Source organism: Copadichromis virginalis, linkage group LG4 (assembly GCF_057382275.1).
Source record: "Copadichromis virginalis isolate Kocher_CV1m ecotype Utaka linkage group LG4, C_Virginalis_male_GT1.1, whole genome shotgun sequence".
In the NCBI taxonomy this organism is placed as follows: domain Eukaryota; kingdom Metazoa; phylum Chordata; class Actinopteri; order Cichliformes; family Cichlidae; genus Copadichromis; species Copadichromis virginalis.
The window spans coordinates 18,723,087-18,735,124 of NC_140621.1; the positions used below are offsets into that span (position 1 = coordinate 18,723,087).

At 41.2% G+C, this 12,038-nt stretch overlaps 1 protein-coding gene across 1 annotated transcript; it reads right to left on the reverse strand.

The window, feature by feature from the left end:
* Positions 1 to 195: 195 nt before the first annotated feature.
* Positions 196 to 3,822, reverse strand: LOC146711215 (protein Tob1-like). Its single transcript, XM_085453964.1, has 2 exons — positions 3,543 to 3,822; positions 196 to 2,260 (listed from the first exon to the last, which is right to left on the reverse strand). The coding sequence occupies exon 2, from the start codon at positions 2,028 to 2,030 to the stop codon at positions 1,011 to 1,013; it is 1,020 nt and encodes a 339-aa protein (XP_085310090.1). The 5' UTR covers positions 2,031 to 2,260; positions 3,543 to 3,822; the 3' UTR covers positions 196 to 1,010.
* Between the last annotated feature and the right edge of the window lie 8,216 nt (positions 3,823 to 12,038).

Consider the following 12,038-nt stretch of genomic DNA (forward strand, 5'->3'; position numbering starts at 1 on the left):
AACTTAATAAACCATCAGTCTCTCTTAACATGTAAGACACTGACTCTGAATACTTTGTTATACCGTTTGTTTTTATCAAGTATTGCACAATGTAGGTACAAAATTAATATACGATTACATTTTGTCCATGATATAGCAAAAATCTTTTAAACTCTTAACAGAAAATACAACTCTCATGTATTTTTTTTGAAAAAAGAAAGAAAGAAAGAAAGAAAGAAAGCAAATATTCTTATATCCCACCACTACGGAATATTCTGTACACAATCTTTAGGATAGTCAATTTTTTTACATTTTTTTTTTTAAATGATAAATTCATTTTTTATTTCAATAAAAAAGAAAACAAAGTTGCTGCAGCCATCACAGATCACTGGAGTAGTAAAAAGATATAAATGCAATACCATGTCGTAGAAACAATAGATACTCTGATATTTTACAAACTCTGTACTAAATTAAATTATACAATTAGAAAAAGACCAGGAAATCCCACTTATTTATGCCAATCTCTTGAAAAAAACAAAACAAAAAATAATTGGCGATGTCCAGTTATGTTTAAATACTGAAAAGAGGCCATGACTTGTGTTGTTTTTTTCTCTTTTTTGTCTTTTCATATATATATGTATATATATATATTTTTTTTTTTTAAACAGTCACATAAAAAAAATATTTTGTGCTTGGTTGGCAAAAGAAATAACAATGATGCATGTTGAAGTTTAGGTAACCAAGCTTGGACATTTTGTACTACAAGCTTCATTAAGGAAAAGAAAAAGGTATAACTCAAGGGGGCAAAATAATTCACCCTCGGGCTCATGCTCTTAGACTCGTAACAAAGATCTTACAGGTGACAAGTCACTTTTTCCTTTTATACTTGACATTCTGTTCTTGTTTACTTTTTTTTAATTTTTTTTTTTTATTTCTGTTTTGAAATGTGCATTTGTGTTTGTTTCCCCCCATCACATTATCTCTGGTCGTTTCTGTATGAAGTAGTAGCTTAAGTAGTACCTTCACGTGTACTAGTTGGCCATAACTGGCTGGAATTGCTGGTTAGAATACTGCATGTTGCTCAAGCTGAAATTCAAGCCATCCATAAGCGACTTGTCATTAAGGCCACCGTAGGCCGCAAACATATCAAAGGCATTGCTGTACTGCAGCGGGCTGAGGCTGAGCGAGCTGTCGCTGGGGAAAAGAGCACTCTGGCTGCCCTGGCCCTGCAGGCTGGGGAACACAAATTCCTTGGCATTGGGGGAGAGTGCCGAGGGCTTCTGGTGCTGCTGCTGCGGCGCGCCGAGGCCTAACCCGTACAGAGAGTGCATGGAGGTGGAGATGGCTTTCTGTTTCAGGAGACTGTTCACATTCAGGCCCAGGTTGGTGGGAGAGGTACGTGCCACCTTGTTCCCAGCACCACTGCCGCCATTGTTGCGTCCACTGCTCTTCATCTTAGTGGAGCCAAACTTGGTGGCAGCAAAGGTGGCTGTTGTGAAGGTTAAAGGCTGCGTGGAGCGGGGCATAAAGGTGGGGCTTACTGCTGCCGAGTGGCCAAAGGGTGGGGAGGGCGAGCTGGAACCCGGGGAGGCACCATTCACAGGCTCATTGATGGGCATGAAGACCTGCGCGTCTGGATTGAAACTGTTCTTGATCTCTTTGTCCAAATCAAGTCCCACATTGCTACTTCCACTTTCGTTGCTGTCGTCGACGTACAACACTTTGACGGGCCCCTTCTCCCCAATCTGGTAGGACACCTCATAGGGGTCAATCCACACACTGAGGTCCTGGGGAAGGTTGTTGCGGACATCTTCAATGTCCAGCCCACTCTCTTTGGCTGCCTTCTCCACCACGGGGTCAACCTTCTCCCCAACGTGGATGCATCTGAATCCTGAACCTTTGTATGGCTTGTCCGGGTACCAGTGTCCTTCATATTTCTGCTTCAGCTGCCGCTCCAGCTCCTCGCCAAAAATGTTGACTCGCCGCCTGGGCAGCTTGTTATACAGGTATGAGATGATGAAGTTGAGGGCTACTTGGATTTCAAGCTGCATAGCTAACTGCTGAAGTTTACCCGATGCAACAAGATTATTTGTGTCTGACCTTGAACGTATCCACTGGGTCTGCTTTGTTTATCCGTGTTTGGCAGCACAGCTGCTCTCTCCAGTCGGGATGGCAAAAGTAACCAGAACTTGGATGAAACAGGTTGGGGAAAAAAAAATCAAAATCAGAAGTGCTGGTTTTGTGTAAGTGGTGTCCTTCCACAGGGTGTGATATTTTTTTCCTGCAAGAATTAAAAGTGGGGGAGGGACAAAACACATGTATAAGTACATGAAAATATATTTGGAATGATCATGCAGTATGGCTACACAGCTAAAACGAAGGGAGGAGGGTGCTTTAATTATTAAGCATTTGTTTTTAAAGCAGGTATGTTGTACTGTGACCATTTGAGCTCATAAATATGTAGGCTGTAAGCCATAAAATGGCCAACCAAAGCAGGATCTTAAAGGTAAAATAAACCAGAAAAGAGGAATATACAGAATATATTCTAATAATATGAATATATTGACATAAATAAACAGAAGAGGCACTACAGCTGGGCTATACTGTTGTCAACCCTGCATCTAAATGTCAAGAAGTAGGCATCGTGCACATTAACCTCACACTAGGACTGAGAATCCTATTACATAATAGGCTTCTAGATATCCTCCTTACAGCAGGAGACAGGAAAACTACTGCGGGGTTACCGCATTTCATTATCTAAAAAGGGTAAGCTTGACTTAGTGACTGCTTTGTAGATAATACCTAATGGTGGATAAGTTGGCAAAGAAACGATCCGGTTGGATTTCAGGCTTATAACCGTGCTACTGGGTTGGTATGGTATGCATACGGCACAGATTAGTCGAAGCAGTGTCGCCGAACAACCTGTCTGCGCCCATGTTTTGCGATTTTTGCGAAAGGATTTAGCCATTAAACATTTACTGAAACGAAGGCTGGATGCAGGCAGCACAGAAATAGCCCTCTTCTACCGAGAAGAGCTAGACAGAGAGGGTCTATAGGGAGTCAGCCTGTAGAGGCTGCTGAAATGCCCCAGAGTGGATTATTTTATTTCTCAGAGGGGGAAGCTAGCCCACACTGGAAAATAAAACCCCAAAAATCTGCAGTGTCTACACCTCACTAATAAAGATTGGTCGCAGTTGTAGCTACAGGTCTTGGCTGGTGTTACAGTAAGAAAGGCATAATATTGCAGAAACTGCAGCGCACAGGAACAGACTGTACTGACACTAGAAAAAGGCGATACAATAAAAAAATAATAACGGGCTGCAGTGAAAATTCAACACCACATCGGACTCATTTCGAGTCTGTGGAGGTATCGCTATGTGCTTACATAAGAATAGAGAAAAAAAGAGCACACACAGCCTATATACACCCCTCCCTAACTTCGTGAACTGACGCAGCAGATCAGCTTATAGTTAAGTACGAATAGAGCTACAGTACAACTAAGAGCAATAATAAAGACAGCGACACACACACATTAGCAGAAACAAGAGAGCTGGAGTACTTACTTTTTTGTAAAAAATAAAGATTCTCAGTAGTTCTGAAGTACCGTTAGTTAGTGCAAATAGGAAAAAAAAGTATAAATACTTTCTTCACATATAATAAATTATCAGCGTTACAAAAAAGTCTTCCAGTACACGTAGATTTTTGGAGGATTGGCGTTTACGGTTTTTTTAAGGTTATTTTTCGGTTTTTTGTTTTTTAGCTCTCCTCTTTCAGCAGGCTTGCAGAGTAGCTCCCTCCTTTCTCGGGAGTTTCGCAACTTCGTCCTCTTCTGATACGGCGTTGCTCGTATTTATAGCTTTCCTCCGCCATGGGCACGAGGTAGGCGGTGATGCGGTTCCAGAGGTCAAAACAATGCAAGCGCCTGCGATTGGTCCGCGGCGGGAGTCCCGCCCTCTTCGTGACGCCCGAGGCGAGCACTGATTGGCTGATCGGCGCTGTCAAACTCGGACAAACGGTCCTGTGAGACGAGAGACGCCTGTGATGAGGAGTTTGCGTCAGAGATAACCTAGGTCTGTGCTGACAGCAAAAGGCAAAAGTCCTAATTAATGTTATTCACTAGCAGTATTATGTAAAGAGATCGAGCTGACTTGAAACAAACATAAAGGTGAAACTGTGGCACTTCCGGGAAGTAAATATGTTATAATAACCCACCCAGCAGGTTTTAGTCGTCGCAATCAGATAATATTTAAGACTAACAGCTCTGTGCCATGTTGATACCAGAAAAAGGGACCTTAAAATAATTTGCGCCTACATTTCGTCACAGAATAGTCACAAAGACCCCCCCCCCCCCTTTTTTTTTTTTTTTTTTTTTTTTTTTTTTTTTTTTTACCTGCCACGAAAAGCTGCAGGATCTGTGATAAATGTATAACGCCTGAGAGGAGATTCCCCACAGCGGAACGATACAGCTGGCAAGCAGTGTGGGTTGTGCTGCATGCTATCTAGAAAACACAAGCGCTGATTGGCCTAAAATGGGGCAGGAACCATACTGTGAATGGTGTACCCGTATCCAAGGTGCTGATGTAGGCTGCGCACGTCATCGCTCGGCTGAACGCACGCTGTTGCCCAATTTAAAGTGAACCGGCACACACACAGGTATCTGCTCAAGAAAGGAAGAGTCGCTGGGGCTTTAAAAGCCTTTAAAACCACAATAAGGAAAACGTGCTTTCTCCTCATGATTAATGGTGTTATGTGAAACGGAAATAAAGTCGTTATCCTGATTAATTTACTTTGCTGACAACTTTGAGGTCGTATAGATAGATAGATAGATAGATAGATAGATAGATAGATAGATAGATAGATAGATAGATAGATAGATAGATAGATAGGTCGCCTTATTTACCATGGCAGCAGTGCTTTTTATTTAAAAAAAAAAAAAGTCTGTCAGAGTGGACATTCTCATGTTTCCCAAGCAGAGTCATGTGCTTGATGTGAGCTGTAAATGCGAGCAAACAGGGCTCCTGTGGAAATTGCTTTAGGGAACAAGACATGACAGATGAGGCAGGGGTGGCTGAAATAGAGGGGGATTATACGATTTGACATTGCCCAGCAGATTCAGATTCACCATCTATCTTAAAGTGGAAGTGGGCGGGTGAGTGAGTGGACTGCCAGCCAGCAGCACTGTGTTTTGCAGCATGCCTTGTGGGCTGTTTTCACTGTAAAGATCTCGGTGTCACATGTCCTCCAGAATCACTTCCATATAGCCATTCTGCTGGGGCTCCTTTTTATGGTATGGTGTTTATATTGTGTATGGCTCCTGTATTTTTCCCCCACTAATGTGTACACAATTTGTGCCCTTGTGATGTTTGGAGTGGCAATAAAAGGCATCAGCTGACAGCGCAAGGTCAGCAGCTATAATCAGGCACGTTAAGACTGCTATATTGTCTTAGAGCGTAATCCTCTAATCATTGGAGTCCAGTGTATCTGCCACTCACTGCTGCTTCTGTCACATGAAGATTTCTAATTCTCCCCTGAAAACAGTGTCCAGTCTAACTTTGTGCCACAGAAATGAGAATATAGGCAGTTACGTGAGTAATTTAGCAAACGCTGCAGCTCAGTTGCCTTGTTGTATGGAAATCCAGCTCATCAGGGCTTAAGCTGACCTTCCTGTGGAACTTTGCAACAAGAAAGGAGAAAAGGGTATTTTAAAGTTTACTAAGCCATTTCTCAGCAAACTGAAGGGCATCTTTTAAGTATTTACAACCAGGCCTTAACCTAACATTCCTCTAGCACCAGAAGACAACACGGTGTTGCCCATCCTTCACTGCTGTCCTTTAACAGAAAAACACAAGCCCCTGGTGTGAAGTGACTACAGACCATAATAATCCACTTCTGCTTTCCTCTGAATGGTTTGTTCAAAGTAATAATAATAATAATAATAATACATTTTATTTAAATAGCGCCTTTCAAAGCACCCAAGGACACTGTACAACAGATAAAAACTGGAAAGCGATAAGAAATGGGAAAAAAGACAGCCCAATAATGTGCAATAATGTAAAAGGCATTATCCTCTTAGCAACGAGGAACTTAAGGGCTGTGATTAAATAACCATTTGCTTTGTGTTTATTTAAGGTCTACTTTTATAGTGCAGTGACACAAACAAACAGACACACAAGTGGAGGAGGATTTCTCACACACTGCTGCTTCCCTGTCTGCCTCCCCGCCTTCCTTTCCTTTTATCCCTCTTTCTATCTTTTTAAGGTAGATACAATATAATAATACAGAGAAAACAACAACAGTCAAACAACTGCCTATGAGCAAACACTTGGCAACAACGTGAAGGAAAAACTCCCTTTTAACAGGAAGAAACTGTTGGTAGAGCCAGGCTCAGCGAGGGGCAGTTATGTCTCTTATATGTCTGGTAAGATGATAGAACACAATAAGTACATCCACATTAAACAGGACAAGCTAAAGCTACACTTTTCATTCATTCGACATATTTAATTCACATAAATATAAATCTCACTGAGATCTGTTTCTGAGTGTTTACATCAGTGTTTCATGGCAGTATCAGCCAGTCTCTGTAGCAGCCTTTCAGCTGTGGCTGTCCATTAAACATCATGCATCAGTGGCTCGACTATGAGTCATGCTGTGTGCATACGCACTGAGGATTTACACGGCACGGTATGTGTAAATACAGGGGTTGTGTTATGAGTTGTCACGACATCGACGTAAACGCTTTTCTCTCCCGCACAGCCACCTTTAAAATCCACAGAGGCTGTTACATAATTCATCCAGGAGCGGACCACTGGGACAACATCAATAGATCTATGTGACATCTGCATAGAGTGGGGGGGTTAAAAAAAGCATCTTAATACAGCCAACTGTAAGCTCTGTAAAACGGCAGAAAAAAGGAAATAAAAGATACATATTTGTCTGGACTGTTATGTATATATTTTATGTTTTTATAGTTGAAGTTTGCTGTTGCTTCTCTGTTTCTCTGTTTTCGTGCCGAGCTGCTGCTTTACATTCATTTATTTTACTTTGACCTTGTAGCGCTGCTCAGAAAAAAGAACGTGCTTCAGCTTTAACTTGGACTAAATAGAAAACAAACACACACACACACACACACACACACACACACACACACACACACACACACAAATGAGCAGGTCAGTACCTTCAGCTGAACCGCCCCAGACTGATATTTCCTAGGAATGGTTCCTCGTGTGACGGCTTTTTAAAGCTAACTATCTTCACCCTGTATTTCTATTGATTTTGGCTGATTTACAAGGGGGAAAAGAGAAGGAGGAAGATAATCAATCAATGCGATAGCTCTGTGTCAACTCAACAGAACATGCATGCTGGGTCTCTTTGCACATAAATTCCCTCATATGATCAAGTGACACCCCGTTTGCCTCGTGGAGAATCAATTTAGTAATGAGACATGGATGGCTAATGGAAGATATGAAAAAAAAGTGCAGAGGAAATTCTGATTCATTTATACAGTGACAAGGTTCATCACTTTTTGTGGTAGATTATGTTGCTAGTTAATATATATTATTACTTTTCTGCACTCTTCTCTCTCACTAATCATCCATTTGGATGGCAACACAGTTGCTCACAGTGTGCACAGGATCTGAAAGGAGGGGTGGAAGGTCCCCTGTGGTCTTGTACATACTCCACATGAGTCAAACAGCAGGAAGTGGATGTGCTCCAAGTTGGCAATCTAAATAGTAAACAAATAGAGCTGGGTAGACGCTCTGCAGCTTGTTAGTTTAAAAAGAGAACAATGCGTTATCAATAATTTACAGTGGCTCAATGCCACAGCTTGGCAAAAAGTGCAAATGTGTAGCTGACAGGATGACAGACACAGCCTGTAGATCCTAAATTTGTAATATTTCTAAAATCAACGAATGATTTTACTGAGTTGTTAAATTCTCTGCACATGTTCTTCTTCAACGACAAGCCTGGATTAGATATAGACACTATCTTCAGCCCACCATATATTTTTAATGATTCTGTTTGCTTTTCATAACAATCATAAGTTATTCTAAACGTTCATCTTGTGACTGTTATTCTGTTAATGTTGTCACATCTTTTTTATGTTAACACCAGGGACCTTCCTGCATTCACGGTTCTAAAAGTGATAATGGGAAAATCTTTTCCTCGCCTCCCATCATTCTGCCTGTAATATTTTTATTACATTTTAATAGATCTAGTTTGGGATTCATTTTGGGAGATACTGCAGTGTGTCAGAGCACTCTTTAGTGTACCCCTGAATGGAGTTAATGTGCTTGCACAGTAAGCAGACTGTAAAAACAATGCATGAAAACTCACAAACCAGACTAACATCTACCCCCTATCTGCCTTTTGGTCTAAAAACTGTCTGGCATGTTTGGACTTTTCAGTCCTTCAGTTCGGACAGGGGCTCATTTGCATTGACATTATTATTATATTTGTGGCCCCATGTGTCACTGACCACCTCCAAATGTCCCTTCAGGAATGCGGTGGCAAAGCCTCTCCGAGTACGTTCGCACCTGTATATAGAGCTGTTATTTCCGATTGGGTTACTCAAGACGCATTTTAGTGCTCAGCGTGACTCTTGGGGTGTTGGGGAATAAATAGCGTCTAGGGTTAAAGGAGTGTGGAGGTGTGAGAGAGGAAAGAAAAGGGGAAATAGGGAGGTATAAAGGACAGCTGGGAGGATATGAAGAAAGATGCATAAAAGAGGAGACGGTTATGACCGTGTGGAGGAAGCATGAGTGTCACAGAAAGTGAGCAAGAAAGATGAGAGGACAGATAAGTTCAGAAAGCGGATACGTGAATAAGAGAACAAGAATGAATGGATGAAAGCCATTTAAAAGCTTCAGCTCAATTTTATTTTCAAAAACTCAAGTCATCAGCATTGAGGCCTCCGCAGACAATCCTGTAAGCCTATTCAAGGTAGATTCAGCGGCTGCAGACTCCGATGCACTTATCATAATTCCTATTAGAGCTGACCCTCCGTGACACGCCGCGCAATTAGGATTCATGGAGAGAAATTAAAAGTAAACAGCAGGAGCTGTCTCTGCAGACGTGGGCCTGATAGATGAGAGGAAAGATAGAGGCAGACAACAGAGGAAGAGGAATGAGGATGAATGAAAAACTGAGAGGGAATAACAATCCCACTGTTGTTTTTAACAAAGGGGGGGGGGGAGGCTCCACTGTGTTCGTGGCTGCGGAAAAATACTTTATTGAATCTGCGTCTCCATCAGAAATACGCACACACGTCAATACATTTCTCATCACACCAGCCGTGTGTGTGTGTCTGTGCGTGCATGTTGTAACTAATGATGAAGCCACACACCGGTAGCTATCTCATCTGCTTTTAAAATGAGATTGTGGTTTGACAGCTTAAGAAACACCCATATTATCTTGAAATTTTCTGGCTATTGTATTAAATTATTCAACATGTAATCATCCAGCCTGTCACAGGGGGCAAATTAGATTCTGCAGCTCATCTTATACAAACGAAACCATTCAATAAAAAAAGGACGCCCTGCGCTGTTTAGCCTGTGACGTTGCATCAGACCAGAGCAGCCTCGATGTGTTCCCCTTACTCAAAAGACAGTAAAATGTGCTTAAACTTTGCACTGCTTCCATGCGATTCCAGCAGTTCTTTGGTGATCTGAATGATTTCTTAGCTTAATCAAAGCCTGATCCGAGAATAACGGGACATTCCTTTGCGTTTACAGACTGCATTTTAGCGTGGCTGTTTATTCAGTAACGCTGAGGAAATGTTAACATCTGCTTAAGAAAAACGTGTGTGTTTTTCTGAACCAGTCATTCGAGGGCAAGTGAACTTCAAAATAAGAAAATATAAATGAGAAAGTGAGTTTGCGTGCATGTGTGCTGCTAGTGGTGGGATGGTGTTTGGAAGATGTGGCGTGTGTTTAATTAGGTGAAAATTTATTTATAAATTCAAGTCGCAAGTTAGATTCGATATAATTTTTATCCACAAAGATTAGAGATGTTGTTTTGGCTTTACATTCCAAACCAGTGGTGAACGTCACATCAGCACAATTGGAGTAATCACACGGACTTTGTACTAAGAAGCTGGCAGGTTAAAGACAGGCGAATGTCCTGAGTCAGACATGCAATTCTGCAGGGTAAGTCCCGGGGCAATCACAACATCCAAATTTATTGTAATGATTATTTTATTCTCTTGAATATAATTGTATAAAAGTACATAAAAAACAGTTACGCTGTTATTTACAATAATTGGTATATAGTAACATATAGGTTTTAACACCATACTACCTTGTTAGAATTGTACAAAGTCAGTTTTTGCCTTCTCTTTCACTCTCCCTCAATATATGGGGAGGTGTGTGTAGTTGTGTGTGTTTATATATACACAAAATACAGTTTAAAGCAAAAACAGAGCAAATCTAACAAGCTTGGAAGTCAATATTTGGTATGATAACCTTTATTCTTAAACACAGCCTGAACTTTATAAAGGCAAGTTTTTTTCTTGTCATTTCTTTAAGTAGTCTTCAAGAATGGTCTCGAAGGACATTCAAAACTCTTCTTTGAAAGTCGGCTGCCTTTTGTTCAGTTTTCTGTCAAGATGATCCCACACTGTTTCAATAATACGGAGGTCTTGGCTCTGCAGAGGCCAATCCATGACTGATAGAGGTACAGTGCTCAGCATAAATGAGTACAACCCCTTTAAAAAGTAGAAATTTAATCAGTAGCTCAATGAACAAAAGAACAGTTTCCAACATTTTCACAAGGCTGAGTTTTATTGAACACTTGTTTAACTCCATAACATGAAATTAAGGTTAATAATATAACTTAGATCACAAAGTCTTCAGTTTTACTCAAATCGGTTGAAGCGAAAACGAATACACCCCGCAACAAAAACTACTACATCTAGTATTTTGTATTAACACTGTGATTTTCAAGGACAACACCAAGTCTTTTAGGCATGGAATGAACAAGTTGGCGACATATTGCAACATCTATCTTTATCCATTCTTCAAGAATAACCTCTTTTAGAGCCTGGATGCTGGATGGAGAGTGATGCTCAACTTGTCGCTTCAGAATTGCCCACAGGTGTTGGATTAGGGTTCAGATCAGGAGACAAACTTGGCATTTCAATCACCTTCACCCTGTTCTTCTTCAGAAATGAAACAGTAGCTTTAGATGTGTGTTTTAGATCATTGTGAATCCACTGCAAGGCAGGTGCTTTCTTCACGTTATTTTACGGTGGATCAAAATCTGACGGCACTGTGTAATCCCGTCAAACCATGACACAGCCTCCACCGTGTTTTACAGTTGGTCCTACACCTCGTCCATACATACTGACTATGATTTGAACCAAAAGTTTCAAAGTTGGATTTATGACTCCATACTTCAAGTTCTTGTGCAGGTTGGCATACCTCCACCTTTTCTCCCCATTTCCTGTCTTTAAGAACCCCTTCTTGATCCTTCCACTGAGAGCATTTTAATGAGGCTTCAATGGAGAGTCGATGAATCAACTGTAGGCCCAGATGCATCTCTGAGGTCCTGTTTCAGCTTTTTGCTTTGACTCAAGCCTTTGAACGCTACCATATCAAAATTATGTTGTATCAAATTCTCATAATGAGTAAAACTCATAAATTATTCACAATATTTTTTCTTTCCCAGAAGGATTATGACTTGAAGGAGATGTAACAGATAAGCACAGCTCTGGGTATATAACTCTTTACTTTATCTTCAGCTGATGACTTGCAAATACTTTGCCCCAGGGTACATCTGGCTGGAGCAGACACACACATTTTACTGCACATAATCTCTGCTGGTGTTCCTCGGCATTACCAGACAGCTCTTGTCTCTTGGAACAGTGCAGTGTGTGTGTGTGTGTGTGGGTTTAAGATCTCCTGCCCCCTTATCAATGCGTCACACCTAAGCACAGTAACATGGAAACACAACTGTGGCAACAGCGTGTGACTCCCAGCAGCTATTGGTTGTACCTGTTTTGGGAACAGATACGGTATCACAGAGAGCCTGATGCATACTTAAAATGAGTACAGCACATT

Excerpts from the sequence above, each read along its gene's own strand:
- LOC146711215 (XM_085453964.1), bottom strand. The coding sequence starts at position 2,030 with ATGCAGCTTGAAATCCAAGTAGCCCTCAACTTCATCATCTCATACCTG.